The following is a 19857-nucleotide window of genomic DNA, read 5'->3' on the forward strand; positions in this document are numbered from 1 at the left end:
ATGAAAAGTTAAGCTGTAAAAATCTTAGAAGAAAACATGGGAAAATATCTTTATGATAACAGGGTAGGGAAAAGACTTAACTTTTTTTAAAGATTTTATTTATTTATTCATGAGATACACACAAAGAGAGGCAGAGACACAGGCAGAGGGAGAAGCAGGCTTCCTGTGGGGAGCCCAAAGCAGGACTCAATCCCAGGACCCTGGAGCACACCCTGAGCCTAAGGCAGATGCTCAACGGCTGAGCCACCTAGGGTTCCCAGGAAAAGACTTTTAATAAAGACTAGAAGAGCTTAAGGTATACAGAAGATTAATACATTTAATAATGTAAAATTTAGAAATGCCTGTATGACTAAATCTGAATAAAATAGCAATCTACAAATCAAGAGAATACATTTCTGTCCCTGTGACTAAAGGATTAGGATCCAGGCTCATAAAGAATTCAAAAAGAAAATAACCCCACAAAGAATAGGGACTGTCAAGTTACAGACAAAATCTCAAATTAAAAAAAAAAAAATTAAGAGATGTTCAACCTTATTGGTAATCAGAGAAATGCAAATTAAGATAACAACTGTCATTTCCCATGTAACAGACTGAATAGGATATCCTTGACTTTCAACTTAGAATGGACTATATTAAATGGGAAATGAATTGTAATTTCCCATTTAACAGACTGGGAAAAAATCTATTAGTCTTGTACATTCTATCCATATAACCACTTTGGGAAGCAATTTAAGGACTTTAGTAAAATTCAGTGTGAGAGGGGCACCTGGGTGACTCAGCCAGTTGAGTGTCTGCCTTAAGCTCAGGTCATGATCCTGGGGTCCTGGGATCAAGACATGCATCTGGGCTCCCTGCTCAGGGGGGAACCTGCTTCTCCCTCTCCCTTTTCCTGCCACTCCCCCTGCTTGTGCTCGTCCATGGTGTTAAATAAATAAAATCTTAAAAAAAAATTCAATGTGAGTGTACCTTATATGATTCTGGTATCACATGGGCAAAACCTTTCTCAGTGGGAATAAGAAGGTATAAACCAGAATGCTCATTGTACCAGAATGTTCACTGTAGCAGTCTGTACTAGTGAATGGATAAACTGTGATTTATTTATAAAATGATTACTCAGGGGCACCTTAGCGGCTCAGTCTGTTAAGCATCTGACTCTTGCTTTCAGCTCAGGTCATGATCTTAGGATTGTAAAATTGAGCCCCACATCAGGCTCTGTGCTGGGCCTGAAGCCTTCTTAAGATTCTCTCTCTCTCTCTCCCTCTCCCTCTGCTCCCTGCCCTCTAAAACAAACAAAATGAATGCTGAAAGTAATTAAATGATTTAGATTTGCTTGTGACAATGTAAATACTTTAAAAAACATAGTGTTGAATAACAGTAGCAAGTTACAAAAGATACACTATGATACATTTGAGTAAAATTTTAAAGCATATTCCTATTCTGGGAATAGAAGAAGGGGAAAGGATAATATTTACTCTTGTAAAAAAAAGCAAATATGACAAAATTTTAGCATCTGTTTATACTTAAGGGTAGATACATAAGGTATCTGATTTATTTTATTTGAAATGCTTTATATTTTAAATTTCATAATGTAAATTGTTAAATTGTTAATATTTCTCCACAGATCCCTTCTTTAGTCATGGTAACAGTTTTCATGGTACAGGTGGCCGTGGCAACAAGTTTGCCCAGATGCGTTATAGTTTAAGACTCTTGAGAGCCATGGTCTACCTTGAGGATGAGACTATAAACAATGATCTTTGTGAAAAAGGAACAATTCAGCAACTGATAGGTAAAACATGTTTGTGTACTTATGAAAGTAGAATATTTATAAATTAGAGGTTTTATTTTAAATGTTTTTTTACAAATTTATTGTCTTTTTAGCTCAGAAACACCTGAATATTCTCTTGATTTTTGTTTCATATCATTGCTATAAATCAGTTTGTCTTTACTAAAACATCATGATCACTCATTCTATAAACATCTCTTTACTCACTTGACATACAAGTTCATTTGGGATTACCTTTTTTTTAAAACGGGCTACTATTACCTTCATTTTTCTTATAATAAGATCACCCCTTTTTTGGCTAGGCTTTTGAAGTCATTTAAAAGAGGATAACATCACATTTTCTGATGCATCTGACATACCAGAACATGGTATGTGCTGGTATATACAGAAATGTACACAGAAGATTCTTTTCTGTTATATTATGGCAGGATATCCTTGATTTTCAACTTAGAATTGACTATATTGAATAACCTTATCCCCAAAATATATACATCATCATATTCCTGAGCTTGGAATAAAATTCAGAAGCCCTAAACAAAAGCTTTATAGTTTTTGTTAACCAAAAAATAAGTAGTCTTCTGGCCCTAACCTTCCTGACTTTGAAAAGATCTATTTTGGTCATAATCAAATTCAGTGATTGCCTCATGAGTAACAGATAATTTACTGGATGTCAATTAATTATAAACACCTACTCAAAAGCTCTTCTACATGTTAAAGTACTTTTTCATCATTAGTGGAGTGGAGTGGTCCCCTTTAATAGGATGAGCACTGGGTGTTATACTATATGTTGGCACACTGAATTTAAATAAAGTATATTTATTTTTTTAATTAAAAAATATTAAAATAATGGTTCCCTTTAAGGATATTGAAAAGGGTACTGAGCAAAAACATTTTCTTGATGAGTTTACTCAGGATAACCAAACCTGTAGATTTTATCACTTCCATGCACACTCCATTGTACAGAATTCAGTGTTAAGGTTCCAACCTAACTGGATGGAGTCCAGAAAATACAACATTTCATATGTCCAGGTAAGAGTCCAGGTAGGAGGTGGGGTAGAGAAAAGGGAAAACAAATACAGAAGGATTCTCTTCTTCTTGGGATTTTTTTCCCTTTAACTTGAAAGAATCTGCTCTTTATCATGTGAGTTCTTAGAGGCAGTGGCCTCCTGTCACTTACACAATCTAACAGAGGACTTAACAAACAGTTTGCTCAACAAATAGTAAGTGCACTGTAAATGCAAATGTTTATAATACACATGGGGGCACTGGGATCACAAACATGTATACAACAGGACACTGTGGACCTTGCCTTTGATGAGGACAAAAAAAGATGTATATCAAAGAAAGATAGCATGTGTTACCCTACACCATTAGTAAGGCCTCTAATGAGTAATACAGAGAGTAAATACCACAGAAACTAAGAGTTTTCAGCAGTTTTTAACGCTAGGTAATTTTGACAATTACCTTTATTGAGCTTGGATGTGAGGGTAAAGCTAGTTTTGAGAGGAAAAGAGGAGATGGTCTTTAAAGCAAGGGAACAGCATAAGCAGACACATCGTGTTAAAATATGTAAAATAATGTGTTCAGAGCTAGCTTAACTGAAGTCTGTTTATGAAGACATGTATCATCTATACTTCAATTTAAAAATAGTTAAAAATAGAAATTGGAAAAATGTTTTATGAAAACAAGTAATATGAGATATAATATGTCTAGTCAGGAGCCAAGCTAGAAAGTTTTGAATAGCATGCTCTTTAGACATGCAGAGCCAGTAGCGGTTTTGATCAAGGAAGTTATGTATATAGTGCTTTTTTAGAAAAAGGAATCCAAAAGAAATTTATCAGATGACTTAGAATAGAACAAGGAGAGAGTAAAGGCAGCTAAAGGATAATGAAATATGAAGGAAATAATTCAATATCAACATAACGTGTTACAGACAACAGAGAAAGTGACATGCCTGCACCATGCTCGACTAGTCCCACTAGGGACTGATGTTGCCTCTGTCATTCATCCTAACAGGACCAAGGATCATCCCTTTAGGGCCAGCTATGGAAATAAGTTGTGATTTCCATGACTCTCTTACTTTGGAACAGAAGTCCACCCCTTCCTGCTAATGCCAATGACCCCTTTAGCAGAGAAGCGATGACTTTTGTTCCTCGTTTTAAAGCTTAAAGAAAAATTCCTTTTTGAAGCAAAATTTTATTGTGACTGTCATTCCATCAGTGTAATTGGCTCTTTTCCAGTCTAATTTTTTATTAGAAGCTAGGGAGAGATTTCAAAGGACATGGGAATACTGCTACCTAAAGTTATTGAAGACACCTCCAGGTAGACATAAGGAGAGGATGCAGAAAGAAGTAACAGGAAGAGAACACATACTTAGAGAGGTCTTCCACCTTTGCCTAAAATTGACCATTAACCATGAGGAGATGAGAAAACTGTGATCAGGTATTTAAGTCATATATTTGCAATGGCACTCATCTCTGCCTCATGACACTCTGCATATTTCTATAAATAGTTTTGTTTGCTGGGCAGAGTATCAGGTAATAGGGCATCTTGTAATAACACTCCATTAGTTCTGTACTAGAAATGCTATATAAATATATGGGGCTACTGATTGTATTCAGAGCTCAAAGAATCCATTTATCACCTTCTGTCTACATTCTCTACATAACTATGCAATTAAAATAGCCCCTTTTAAAATAGTTTCTCTAACTGAAATTTTATAAGAAGGGATTTCTTTTTTTTTTTTTAAAGAAGGGATTCCAAAACAGTAATTGATCAAAATAAAAATTACAATGTCCACTAAGTTTACATTCTTTCAATTTTTTCACACCAGGAGTTTTTAAAAATACAATAAGCCAGTCTGATGACAAAGAAGAAGTCATTGTTTTGGAAATTCAATCTGATATATTACTTATTTTATCCAGTCTTTGTGAACATCATATTCCTAGGAAGGTATGTATGCCCGTGAATCAAAGTTTTTTTCAGGTCTCCCAATTACCTAACATGATGAACTGTTTCTTGGTGTCCATAATGTTGCTGTTTCTTAATCTTGTGAGGATTTAATATTCTTTTTTATAAGAAGAATATAATTATATAAAGTATATATCTTAAGTATGTATTATTATAGGTTCTGATAAATATATACAAATATATACACACATTTAACCAATATCTCAATTAAAAGTCTATTGTGGGGCAACTGGGTGGCTCAGTGGTTAAGCATCTGCCTTTGGCTCAGATCGTGATCCCGGGGTCCTGGGATTGAGTCCTGCATCAGGCTCCCTCTGCCTATGGGACTGCTTCTGCCTTTGCCTATGTCTCTGCCTCTCTCTCTCTCTGTGTCTCTCATGAATAAATAAATCTTTAAAAACCAATCAATCAACCAACCAACCAATCAGACTATTGTTATTCCATATGAAATTCTTTCATGCCCCTTAGCAGCCATCCCCCTACTTACTTTCAGGTAACCACTATCCTGATTTCTATCCCCATAAGTTAGTATTGCCTATTCTTTTACTTTATTTGAATCATATCTAAATGTGATTTATTCTTTTATATCTGGTCCTGTCATCATCATATTCCTGAAATATATCCACGTTTTTGCAGGAATAAATCAGCAATTCATTCCTTTTTATTGCCAAGTAGTATTTCATTGTTTTAATATACCCACAATTTTTCTCCATTTCCCTATTAATAAACACAGATTGTTTCCACTTGGGACTATTATGTATAAACCTTCAGAGAACATTTTTATAGTAGTGTTTCTGTGGACATAATGCTTTCATTTCTCCTAGATAAATACCTGGAAGTGCAATTAATGTTAAATAAGTAGGTATATGCTTTTAAGAAACTGGCAACCCATTCTTCCTAAGTGGATAAAAGATTATAAATGTTGTTTTGAGTTTAAATTGCGTTAAGGATGATGGATATTAAAGAGGGCACTTGTGATGAGCACATGCATCACTAAATTCTACACCTGAAACTAATATTACAGTGTATGTTAACTGGAATTTAAGTAAAAACTTGAAGGAAAAAATTGGGTTCATACCTAGAACTAAAAGTTAGAAAAAGAGTTTAATTCCCTTTGGTCTTTTTTAACTCTGTAACAAGCTCTGAATCTCCAGCCAAGATTGTTAATTTAAATAGCAAAAGGCAGAACTGCAAAGATAAACATTTTAAATCATGAAGTTTCCAACAGAGAATTTTAGCGAGAGGCAACAAGAACAGTAAATGCATACCTCGCTCTCAACTTTGATGCAACTTTTCCTTATATTCTGTCCTCCTGTGCCTATGTTCTTCTGAAAGAATAGTCATAGTCCTGCTTTACTGGGTACCAGAGCTGAACAAAACAGTGAGGAAGGAAATTGGTAAGTGACAAATATTAACCAGTAATAACTTCATATAAATTATTAGGGGTTTTAACCACCATTTGTGTTTATTTCTCCTCTTGGTAATATTTTAAAAGTCTTCCACAATAGAATTTTAGCCTCCATTTCACTTTTGCTAGCTAGTATTCACCTGACAGGATAGTGGACTACATTTACTGATAATGTAGAAGAAAGTCATGGGGTAAGCTTACGGATCTTTTTTTAAATGAGAATAAACAAAAAATATAAAGGGACATTAAGCTAGCATATTGATTGATGCTGTATCTTAAAATGATTAGCTTTATAGTACTTTGTCTTAAATTCCTGAAAGAAAGCAAATTCAAAAAAATTGTATGAAACTAGCAATGTTGTTCTATTTATCTAGTAGAATAAGTTTTAGGGGACAAGATGAAACAGGAAAGGGTGAGATTATTTATTTCAAAAATAATTTTAAATCCCTTAGGAAATGTTCGGAACTGAAGGAGTGGATATAATTCTCCGTGTAATGAAAACAGACCCCACAAAGTTACAAAGTGGATTAGGCTATAATGTACTTCTTTTTAGTACATTGGACAGCATTTGGTGAGTATTATTGTCCCCAAGTTAGAACCACAAAACAAGGAAATTTCTTCTATGCTCTTTATCGGCTTAAAGTCTGATTTTTGTTTCTAATAGATTTAAGATTTCTAATTTTTTAAAACTGCACAAATTTGTATGAAATAAAGCCTAGAAATATTAAAACTGTAGATTGAGTAGTAATAAAAATTAATCCTAGACTGTATGATAGAGAAGAGAAAATTTGGGTGCTATAATTTCTTCACGGTGTTGGATTTAAATTAGTTGGAATGTATTTCTGTACCATAATTTAAGCTTCAGTAAAAGTTTGCTTAATTCATAAAAAAAATTTCTTCCCTCAAAACCATACCTGAAAGATAATTCTCCCAATACCTTTTTCAATAGTCTAGAAATGACACCTATCAGAGTCCTTTGGAAAGTAATCTTGTCCACAGCTCATTTATAAAACCATTCTTGTATCTAAACTTAAATCTTTGATTTTATGATTTGAATCCATTCCATTTTGGCCTGGTCTAGGAGAACACAAGCATCTACTTTAGTATTTAGCATCTCATATAGTATTCTTATGCTTGAAAACTGTCAAATTCATTCATCTCCTCTTCAAAGAGTTGAAAACCAATTGATTAGGTATTTCCTAAGCAATTTTTTCCCCATACTTTTTAGCATTCCTAAAGAGCAAAAAATAAATCATACATATATACATACACACATACCGCTTTTCCTAACATTAATTTACAAAATTTCATCTTGGAAAAAATTACTTGAGTTTCATGTATCATTAACACTTAACACATTTCTTTTGCCCTATTTGGGTGGAATTCATGAGAGCCACACTGCAACATCTTTGGAGGGGGAAATAATGACTATAGACCTATATGGACCTAACAGGCATATGCAGAATATTTCCACTCAGTAGCAGTAGAATACATGTTCGTTTTAAGCTCTGTGGTTATTGTGATTTATATATTTTTTTTTAATTTTTATTTATTTATGATAGTCACAGAGAGAGAGAGAGAGAGGCAGAGACACAGGCAGAGGGAGAAGCAGGCTCCATGCACCGGGAGCCTGACGTGGGATTCGATCCCGGGTCTCCAGGATCGCGCCCTGGGCCAAAGACAAGCGCCAAACCGCTGCGCCACCCAGGGATCCCTATTGTGATTTATATTAAGAAATATATATTTGGTCCATTCCTAGTACAGAATTCCTAAAATTTTTGTCATTTCCTAATCAATAAGAGCAATGAGAACATCTTTTGTTATAGTATCTGGTCTTTAATTCCCAGTTCCTGTAATAGCTTCAGAGTAATAACTATGAAGGCAGTGTTTTTTATTACTCATAACAAGCCCCTTTCAATCACATCTGAGTTTATGTCATGATGTAATTTTTAAAAAGATTTCATTTCTTTATTAAAGAGACAGAGCATGAATGGGGATAGGGACAAGCAGACTCCCTGCTGGGCAGGGAACCTGCTGTGGGGCTCCATCCCAAAACCCTGAGATCGTGATGTGAGCCAAAGTCAGGTGCTTAACCAAAAGGGCTACCCAGATGCCCCTAATGAGGTAATTTTTGAGCACCTAGATAACCACAGGATGGGGGGCTGGTTCAACATGCAAGGTCACAAATAAGTCTTAACAAATTTAAGACTTACATCATTCCAAATATCTTTTCTGACCACACTGGAAGAAAACTGGAAATCAATAACAAATAGAAATTAGGAAAACTCAGAAATACAGGGGAATTAACATACTCTTTAACTACCATTAGGTCAAAGACAAAAGCAAAAGGAAAATTAAAAATAAAATAAAGTGAAAGCACAACAATACCAAAACTTATATGGTACAGCAACAGCAGTACTATGAAGTTAATTTATAGGTATAAATATCTACATAAAAAAGAAGAATGGGGGTGCCTGGGTGGCTCAGTCACTTAAGCATTGGACTCTCGGTTTCAGCTCAGATCATGATCTCATAGGTCCTCCGATCAAGCCCTGTGTAGGGCTTCTTGTTTAGTGGGGAGTCTGCCTGAAGATCCTCTTCCTCTGCCCCTCCCCTGCAAATAAATAAATAAATCTAAAAAGAAAAAGATGACTCAAATAAACAACCTAACTTTAAATCTAAAGTAACTAGTAAATGAAGAACAAACTAAGCCCAAAGTTAGCAGAATAAAGGAAATAATAAAGATTAAAACAGGAATAATTAATATTTAATATTGTTTAAATGTCATACTAGCCAGAGTGATATATACCTTAATGTAAGCCCTATTAAATCCTAAAGATATACTTTTACATAAATAGAAAATACAATCCTAAGATTCATATAGAACAACTAGTCATCAAATGCAAACCAAAACCACAATGAGTTATCACCTTATACCTGATGGGATGGTTATCAAAAAAAAAAAAAAAAAAAGGAAAAAAAAGATATGTGTTGGTGAGGATGTAGAGAAGAGAATCTGTTGACATTGATGGGACTGCAAATTGTGCAGCCACTATGGAAAACAGTATGGAAGTTCCTCAAAAAGAAAAAAATTTTAAATAGAACCATCGTATGATCCAACAATCCCACTTCTGGGTATTTATCCAAAAGAATTGAAATCAGGATCTTGAAGAAATAGCTGCACTCCCATGTTCATTGCAGCATTATTCACAATAGCCAGGATATTGAAGCAGCCCAAATGTCCATCAATAGATGAATGGATAAGGAAAGAAAATATGGCATATACATGCAATAGAATATTACTCATCCTTGAAAAAAAGAAAATCCTACAATTTATAACAACACGGATGGACCTAGAAGACGCTATACTAAGTGAAATGTCGGTCACAGAAGACTATTGCTTATACATATTTCTCCTATATGAGGCATCTATAACAGTCAAAAAATATAGAAGTAGACAATAGTATATAAACAGCAGAATCCTTGTTAAATGAATAACTTCCTTTTTATTTAAGGTGCTGTATTTTAGGGTGTTATCCATCAGAGGATTACTTTCTTGAAAAGGAAGGCATTTTTCTCCTTTTGGACTTACTGGCAGTAAGTATGATTGTTAATAATTGTAAACAATTAAATATGTTTTTATTAACTCTTTCCAAAACTAAGTGCCACAGAACACTATTCTGTAATTAAATATGCCCCCATATCACATTAAAGTGTTTGTATTAAACAAAATCTCACCTGGAGATTCATATTTTGCATTGGTATGGTAAAGGCTCTGGAAATTCCCCCTGTGAAGAAACCAGTTTACTTAGGTCAGCACTCCCAAACACATAACAGCAGATAATTTGTTTTATAGGATTTCTCCCACCAATCTTCAAAGAAATAGTTTGTGAAATGCTAGACAATATCAAAACCCATAATCATTATTAATAACTTCTAACTTCTTCTCTTTGTATTAAAAGTTAAGGCCCACATTAAACAAAGGAGTAAAAATCAGCATTTTTAAAGAACTGAGTAGTTTGTAGGCAATGTTAAGAATCTAGTGCGTCAAAGACCATTCTACAGAATGAGCAGGAATGAATACATTAAGTCAGTCAGAAAAAGTTGCCATCTAACACCAACAAAGAATGGCAAAGACCCTCAGTTATCCTCAAAGTAATTCCCTACTGGCCTCAATTCTACATAGATCCATGTCAAGATACTATGGGAGGAAAAGTATAATTTGGTTTCAATAAAACTTTGAGAGAGATTCTCACATACAGTTCTACCTATGTCACTGCATATAATTGCCACCATTCATGATTTTATTAACAGAATGATTTTATTTATTAACAGAATAACCTACGTGGATTTAGCAAAGGTGCTAAAGTTATTTGTGTCCCTTTATCTCTCTGAAATAAAATTAGTTGGCAGGTAGGAGAGCAAACTCATTAGATAGAAAACATTACAAACAAAAAAATATATAATAATAATAGCCCACTTTGATAAACAGGAATTAATCATAACCAGAAACCCTTGGAAAGTCCAGGAAAATGGACATAATACAGAAGGATATATGTGTGGCTTTACTATATGATATATAGCTTACCATGTTTCTCTGATGAGAGTATGCGCATGGTGATGTGTCAGGGGATTCCCAAAGTTACAGAATTAATTTGGCACAAATTCCTAGAATCTTGTTTTTACTTAAAGACTAGGAAGTGGGACTTATATTAAACATGTATATATTAAATAATTAAATTCTTTGTGAATATTTAAGGTTATATAAAAGACATAAAGACATTTCTCACTTGTGTTCACTCTCCTTCACCACTAGGATCTCTGATGGAAAGACATAAAACTGGTAGAAGAAGCCATATAACACAGTGGTTATGAGCACAGTCTGACTGAGGCTTCCAATACTTGTTAGCTGTGTAACTTGGACAAGTATTTAACATCTCTGTTATATGTTTCTTCATCTGTAGAACAGAGATAACAGTATCTATCCCATGTGCTCTTGGGAGAATTATATGAGTGATTATGTGTATGTGTGCACATATGCACATACATACACACACACACACACACATACAGTATTTGGAATAGTTCTTGACACATATTTTTACCATGTAAATGTTTTATATTATTATGAATATAATTTTTAAATTGTGTCTAATGAAGATTGAACCAATCCAGTTACAGATTACAAATATTCTTTAATGAAGTTTTTATATCAACTCCAACCCTTGACATTTGCCTCTTTTTATTGAAAGTGAAGTATGGGAATAAAAAACTCGGTTGTGGATTCTGCTTAATACAATCTGCTAAAAGGGTATCCCTAGGTGGCTCAGAGGTTTTGCACTTGCCTTTGGCCCCGGGCGTGATCCTGGAGTCCAGGGATCGAGTTCCGCATCAGTCTCCTGGCGTGGAACCTGCCTCTCCCTCTGCCTCTGTCTCTGCCTCTCTCTCTCTCTCTCTTTCTATATCTATCATGAATAAATAAATAAAATCTTTGGGGGAAAAATACAATCTGCTAAAATATTTATTCAGTATGCAATGATAATAATTGCTAATAATGTTAAATATTATTGAGAGCTTTCTATATGCCAGGCACTCATATAATTTATTATAAATAACTCACTAAAGCAGGTAATATTATCCGTCATTTTATAAAAGAGGAAAGTGATAATATTTGCAGTTTAAACAACAGGTTACATTTTTCCTTTGCTGTATTCTATTAGTGGTATACTAGGAGTTAATCAGCAAAAAATATTTCAGACACAAATTACTGTGGGAAGACTACTACTCTGGATGGACTTTTCCATACCTAAATTTTGGTTTCCTGAAAACTAGTAGCAAAACAAAGGAAATATGCTAGATAATTTCTCTTAAATGCTTACTTTTCAAAATACAAAATTCCATCTCATTTTGATTTTTTTTCATATGTGACTGCCACTTGCAGTTACCATCAGTTATTTTCTTAGTCACAACAAGGTTCTAGTTATGAGTCTTTACAAACCTTAATAAAGCATGTAAATTAGAAAGATCCTATAATTACAGCAAACTATGTATAGTACTGATTACTAACTCCACTTAAAGTGAACATCTTCACTTATTTCTACAATTTCTCTTTTCTCTGGACTGAAACAAATCAATTACATTTTTGATCATTACATACATTTATGACTATATCAGAATTATATTGAATCTTTTTCTTTTTATTCTAATTCTTAATGTCTGAAACATACTTTTTAATAGGAGATTGTCCCAAATCATACTTAAGTAGAGTGTTAATTTTATAAGGCAGCCATTTAGAAGAAAATTACTGATTAATACAAGTGTTTCTTGGGGTCTTATTTGAAGATAATAATTCTTAAAATTTATTGCAACTCTTTTTTTTTCCTATTTCCTTGCAAAAGTTGAACCAAAAAAAATTCTGTAATCTAATACTTGGAATAATGGTTGAATTTTGTGATAATCCCAAAACTACGGCTCATGTCAATGCTTGGCGAGGGAAGAAGGACCAAACAGCTGCTAGTCTTTTAATTAAATTGTGGAGAAAGGAAGAAAAAGAACTGGGAGTAAAACGTGATAAACATGGGATGATCATTGGTAAGTGTACTTATAACTGTTAGTAGTAGCAGTTAGTTGCATATTTTTAATTGAGTTATAATTGATATATTACATTGCATTAGTTTTAAGTGTACAACATAATATTTAATAAATGTATATATTACAAAATGATTACCACAGTAAGTTTAGTAGCATCCATTACCACACATAGTTACAAGTTTTTTCTCATAATTGAACTTTTAAGATCTATTCTCTTAGTAACTTTCAAATATACAATAAAGTATTGTTAACTATAGTTACCACTCTGTTCATTACATCCCCAGGACTTATTCATCATTTACCCATATTTTTAAAAAGAGAAGTTTAAAAAGATATTAAGGAAATATAAGGACTTTTACTCTTTTGTTTAAAGTTCTTTTCACAAGAATTTGTGGAACTTGCTATCATAAATTGAATGGAAGAAAACTAAATTAGTAGCAGGTTCATACTTTTATAGAATATCTTCAGGAAGTGGTTTAATTTATTGTTTAACTCAAAAAAAAAAAGCAAAACAAAACCTAACAACATGTCCTAAAGAAGTTCCCTTGAGCTACTTGCTTTTATAAATAGATTGAGTAACATTTCACTTACCAGTACAGTTTGGGATGTAAATAAAGTGCCTGAAAACAATTTTTATAGTATTTTGTATATTTATGTTGATTCATATTTATGCAGTTTACTTTTTATATAAAAGAATCTGTTTTCTAAATAAAAATAAATCAAATGTTCCTAAAGTTTAATTACCAGCAATCTACAATGCTAGAGTACATTTTCTAAGCCTCTTAAGTTTCTTTTCAACTGCTAATATTGTTAATTTTTAAGTGAAAATACTTCCCCTTTAACTTCTGATGATTTCTATTTCAACCAATTTTTGAGTTTTGATCTGCAACATCGTAAGATCGTTTTTGTATTTATAGCATAATATATGGAACCCAAAAGCAAAGGAGATTACATCATTGTTAAACTGGATCTCAAAATTAGAAAATTTATTTACATAAGAGTTTCACTTTTTAAAAAGTTATTTTGTGAAATTTTCATATTTTATGTAAATCATAAAAGTGAAAGCTTTAAGTTTTGCCACAGAATGAGGAATAACTGATTACTAATGCTTTCAAAAGAATAATCATATACAAGGCACTATTTTATTGTTATAATATTTTTATATATTCTATGGACTAAAATTTCAAAATTAAATATTAATTTATTAATGTTTTTATCTGTCCTTTCTATGTTTTCATGGTATGCAATGATTAGATACAAAGAAACCTCTATTTACTAGTTTCCAAGAAGAGCAAAAAATCATGCCATTGCCTGCAAACTGCCCAACTCTTGCAGTTATGGATGTTGCTGAGAATATCAGAGCAAAAATTTATGCTGTGCTAGGCAAACTGGGTAAGAAGCTATTTGTCAAATTCTCAAGAGCCTCTGTTTTGCTGAGTTTTGCAAGTTGATTTTGCTTTGGAGTCTATTTTCAAACATGTTAATCAAAAGTCCCTTTATACAAATAAGTGCACATTCCATAGTTAACCAATGCCCAGGCTATGCCCTTGATCAATTAAAATCAGAATTTCTGGGGGTGGGGTCCAGGCATCAGCATCTTTCAAAGCTCCCCCAGGGAGTTGCAGCCAGGATTAAAGGTGGTTAGTTTAGATGATTAGGCTTAGACACTAGAATTCTGATACCTGAGTTTTTAAAGACCTTGCTTCTCCGCCCCCCCCTGCCTTTTTTTTGTCCTTGCTTCCTATTAAAGAAAAAAGTAGTCAAACACTCTTCAGCTTCTGAAAGTACAATATCATTGTTTCACCATAGCACAGAAAAGATTCCTCTTCTAATGATTAGGATGACCTGGCAAAGGTTTCTTACCGGAGGAAGCCAGAAGTTCACAGAACTAAGTTTTTCATAATGAAGATGGAATAAAAACTAACTGTTGGCCTTAGTTTTTATGATAGATACATGCATTTTGGAATCACTTACTATGTTACAGTAACTGTTTCTTTATAAACTTTTAGATTTTGAAAATTTACCTGGCCTATCTGCTGAAGATTTTGTCACTCTTTGTATCATACATAGATACCTTGATTTTAAAGTGAGTACCTTCTTAATAATCTTGTTATTAAACTCTAATATGACAAAAAAAATCAATTGGGAAACAAAAGATCTATTCATAGTTGTAAGCAATCATCCATGTACTGTATAGTTTTTATTTTCCATTTTGCATCTGCTACTGTTCAAGAAACCTACAACTGATTGGTATTTTCCATAAGATATGATTTCACCCAACTATTAGTTTATAACAGAAGATGTATGTTATTGACAGAGCTATTCAGAAGCTTAAAAAAATTCTTAAAATATATTTTTTTTTCTTTAGAGAGTATTAGGAACTATATTTAAATGAATTATTGCTTATTAAAATAAATTAACATTTTAAAAAATTATTAACATTTATTAAAGATTATTTTATCACTAATTTATATGATGATCAAATACGTTAAAGAATATTGGGTTTCTCACCCCATTGGTTATATTTTTATTAACAAATAAATACTTTTTAAGTTTCAGCAAAGTCTTTTTAAGTACATTCTCTTCTACTAATATTAGTACTATGTATTCGAATGTTGTAAATGAATACACCTCTATTGTCAAATGAAAACAAAGCTCAACTTCATCCCAATCCTAGATATATAAATTTTTCTATAAATATAAGCATACTCAAGTACATTAATTTCCAGACAACCTAGAATATGAGATAGAGCTGTCAGTATAATGATACCACGGAATTAAGAGCTTGAGATTCAGTTACTATCTTAGTGAGAAGATAAGGGGCAGGACAGGGCTCTAGAGTCCCAGTTATCCCCATGTTAATTGGCCTACAAGTTCAGCTTAACCTAGCTTTTATTTATTTATTTTTTAAAAGCAGTTAATAATCTTTTCTTTATTTTTTAAAAAATTTTTTAAAGTAGGCTTCATTCTCAGTGTGGGGCTAGAATTCACAACCCCAAGATCAAGAGTCCCATGCTCTATGGACTAAGCCAGCCAGGTGCCCCTTGACCTAGCTCTTAATACAGGGCTTTTGGGAGGAAAAGAGTAGTTCTAGAGGATGAGACTAAAGCAGCAGTTTCTGCAGCTGTAAAAACAGTGTAACTATAAACCAGAGGGCAGAGATGATGGTAGTGAATTAGACCTAGGTAGTTGAGCCTCATCCACAAATACTTCATCATTGTAAAACATTTGAGAAATTACTTTTGAATATTCAACTGTAACTGGTGCCTCAAATCATTCCCAATGTACTTACTCCTAAATAGGAAGATGGAGAAAGGTAGTTCAGTAAGTGTTAACTTTGGAACAAACACCCAAATAAATGATTATCTAAAATTATATCATTTATTTTTGGCTAATGTGACTTTTTAAACTTGGTTGTAACAGATTGGAGAAATATGGAATGAAATATATGAAGAAATAAAATTAGAAAAGTTAAGACCAGTCACTACAGATAAAAAAATTTTGGAAGCTATTACAACAGCATCAGAGAATATTGGCAAGATGGTTGCTTCTCTTCAAAGCGAGATGATTGAAAGCCAAGCACACCAAGATGTGCAAAGTGAACAAAAAGTATATACAAAAGTAAGTCACATTACCATTAAGGCAGGAAATAATTTCAGTAAACTAGCTGACCATAGGATATTTATGCCTTACTTTGAATGTTTCAGCACTTAGAGTTATTTTGTAGTTTTCTCTTATTTTCAGTGTTTTTGTGCAATTTTTAAAGAAACCATGGAGTTAAGAGGCTAAAATGCAATTACTATATTCAGTACAGGATTATGGCATTGTAATTTGATTTCTACAGGCTTATATTTTAAAAAGTAAACAGACACCTGTGACACATTTTTGAAACGTCAAGAGTTCCAAAAATTGTGGTCTATGTAAGTGTATACATTTAGCAAATTCGATCTGACAGTGTATCTGTGTGCCTATATGTATAACCTCACTGTGAAAGCTGGTCCTTCACTCTGTGATAGGCTCTTACTGCCATGCCAACCATAGGCATATTGATGAAGTTTCATCCTCACTTCAGAACCATAAAACTTACAGAGAATGCTCTAAAAATCCAGAGGTAAACTGCTCTCAGACTTTAATCAGGAAAAGCCTGCCAGGAAAATATAAGCCATGTTCCTAAAGATTTCTGTTTGGTCAGAAACTGAACCCAACAGATGTTTTGAGCAAATAGGTCTTTAAGTGGCTCTAGCTTGTCTGCAGATAACAAAGATGTTGCAGATTCCCAACTGCTGCTTGGTGACCCTTTATGATTACAATTAAATGTTTAAAACTCTTTAAAGTGATTGTTCCAAAGTGCTTTCTATTGCCTGATCTTTCACATAGTCTATTAAATGTTTATATCTACAGCCTACTAAGAATTCTGTCTACATCCATCTGTGAATTCTGCTCCATCTGAGACACTAACTTGCTTTAAAGTTTTACTTAAGATTTTTTATTGCAAAAAAAAAAGTTTTTATTGCATAGATGTTGCCATTTAAGTAATTTATGTGCTCTCAAGTGGGAGAGCCTTATTGGAAGTTCTGCTGCCTCATCAGTTCTGGCTGAACATCTGCCTTGTGGACCAGCTATTCTTGATTTGTTAGTTATTGTTGATTTGTTATCATGGGTTTGACTCCACTTATTTTTAAGCTATTGTTTAAATAATCTTAGGTTCGTAATCCATATTTAATAACATGTTAGTACTAACCAAGGGCATATATTCTCTGATTATATATTTAGTGAATAGCCTGTTGAGAACTATAGTCTCTGCAGTTTGTTGATGGTTACCTCCCTAGAGGTAACTAGGGAGACTGCATCACCACAACCAACTCAGCACTCTCACAAAACTGCTTGTCTTAAACTGCTACAGTCATAGATTAGTAGTTTTACAAATATCACCTTCTGTAAACTATTATCAGCGGCAGCAGGAATCTCTTTATTTTCTCCTGTGGATTTGCTGTTGGGTCATATATACCTTTTTCTGGATTATAATCTGTCTTCACAAGTGATAGTCACATAAAACAATCAGTCCTGCTGAGAATAATTATTGTTATTTTTAAGTTTTGTTTTTATAACAACAGTTTTACATTACATTTCATGGAAAGCAGTTCAAATCGTAGCCATATAATGAAGAAAGGATTTCCCTCCCCCCATTTTAAGACTTGTTGAGCTCTATGAATACTCTAATCCTTTTGCTAGTCAGCCCTAAAATTTACATTGGTAAAATCTAGGTCTTCCCTGAAAATAAGGGCTTTAAAAAAGCCCTTTGGTATCCTTTCATAGAAACTAGAACTGTTAATTATCTTTCTCATTTCAGATACAAGCCACACATAAGCAAAGAGAATTGGCTACTAAATCATGGGAAAATTTCTTGGCCAGAACATCAAATGCTAAAGCTTTAAAGGTAGGATTTTTAAAATATTGTGATATCCACAACAAAGAGCCAATTCTTGACAGGCAGACTTTTTCAGGAATAAATATTCATTCACCTTTTCTGATGACTTTTCTGTAGAATACCAACACTGTTAGATCTCATACAATGTAGGATGATAATTGTGCATTTTCATAGTTACAGAAGATGCTACTTTGAGTTTTATTTGCTCTAGCAGTGGGAAGCAAGGGTGATGATAAAGGAGATGATCGTTAGCCAGGAATAAGGAGGAGAAATGTGCTCCTACTTTCCATTTTGAGTCTTCCTATTCATTGATCATTTCTGTAAGAAGCAGAATGAAGGACAGAAAAAACTTCTGTGTGACCCTCTCCCCCAAGGGTATTTCTCTTCCATGACCACCAAAAGAAAATTAAAACTTAAAATGAGAATTGAGGATAAACATCCTTTGGGAAAATGTGATAAGCTGCTTCAGGGATGAGCTAGAAACTAATCTAAAAAGTTTATAATGTTGATTGTTTACTTGAAATATGTGAGAAGCACCATGTATTTCCAAAACCTCATTACTTTTCCCACTAATACTTTGGATATGTTTTCATGTAATACTATAATTCTTTGACTAGATAGGAAATTGTTGAATGTTAAGCTAGTCCATGAAAATAGTGAAACCACATTAAGGTAGCAAAACCAAAGATAAAACTTCACTCGAGGTACTGGGTCTCTGCCTTCTCACTAAAAATTCTTCCCAACTTTACTTATACTTACTTATAAAATATACTCACAACTGCCTGTACTTTAAAGAAATACTTAATGAAAACCAGCCATTCCATGCAGATCATTTGTTACCTCACCTGTTCTAGTGCCTCAACTACTGAGGTTGAACCTGAGTCTAACAAATTATACTATTTATTTTACTGTGTGAAATAGTTAAGTGTCTTGAATTAGTATCCATGCAAAATACTTTGAAAACCTGCATCGCCTAAGGTAAAGCTAGTAGTTTATTAAATTATGTACTAAAAATTGAATGTTATTTCCAGAGGACCTGCTTTATTCTTTGGGCATATATGACTGATACCTCTGGAAATCTCAGTAATGTTTTCAGGTGACTGGTGTCTTCTGCAATGTATAAAAGATGTAGCTGACTATAACTATCTTCTTAGCCTAAGTGAGTAAGTTCAGGTTACAGTGCTACTTAATAAACAGTCCAAGTAGAAGTCAGGCACAATTAAATGTACTTCACATACTTCATTGCAAATATGATACTTAATGTCTTAATAGCAATATTACCTTCTTTCCAATTTAAAAATCTTCAGAAAGCAAAGAGACTTCAGGAGAAAGCTATAGAATCCTCTAGACACAGTGAGCACCCACCAAATACAGTATTTCACAGGACAGATATTAAAGGCCTTAATACAACGGTAAGTTTTGTTTTGTTTTGTTGCTTCATAATTTTTTTAGTAAATACTGAATTTAGACTCCTAGAATGTTATTTCCATGGGGTTTTTTTCTCATATTTTTTTCTTCTCTTTTTCTTTAGTCAAATTTTACATAGTTAAGGCATTTTTATCTCAAGAATACCTTCACTGTCACCCAGTACTGGTTTAGACCTGATCAGTCCTCCAGGATTCCCAAGAAACTGTTATAAGTTTGTATCTTTTCCAAAATCAGCTTAAGGATGAATGG

The 19857-nt window shown here is 33.4% G+C and overlaps 1 protein-coding gene across 6 annotated transcripts in view; it reads left to right on the plus strand.

The window, feature by feature from the left end:
• Positions 1-19857, plus strand: part of CFAP69 (cilia and flagella associated protein 69) — a 90232-nt gene that overhangs the window by 69320 nt on the left and 1055 nt on the right. For 5 of the 6 annotated variants that reach the window (XM_041727948.1, XM_041727950.1, XM_041727947.1 and 2 more), the window contains exons 13-22: positions 1622-1786; positions 4617-4735; positions 6614-6732; positions 9677-9758; positions 12560-12752; positions 14007-14144; positions 14762-14838; positions 16176-16373; positions 18103-18189; positions 19488-19592. In XM_041727948.1, the coding sequence (XP_041583882.1) occupies positions 1622-1786; positions 4617-4735; positions 6614-6732; positions 9677-9758; positions 12560-12752; positions 14007-14144; positions 14762-14838; positions 16176-16373; positions 18103-18189; positions 19488-19592 (1283 nt within the window). The remainder of the gene's footprint in view (positions 1-1621; positions 1787-4616; positions 4736-6613; positions 6733-9676; positions 9759-12559; positions 12753-14006; positions 14145-14761; positions 14839-16175; positions 16374-18102; positions 18190-19487; positions 19593-19857) is intronic. The other variant, XM_041727951.1, reaches the window with a different exon arrangement.

The sequence above is a fragment of the Vulpes lagopus genome, chromosome 13 (assembly GCF_018345385.1).
Source record: "Vulpes lagopus strain Blue_001 chromosome 13, ASM1834538v1, whole genome shotgun sequence".
Lineage (NCBI taxonomy): Eukaryota > Metazoa > Chordata > Mammalia > Carnivora > Canidae > Vulpes > Vulpes lagopus.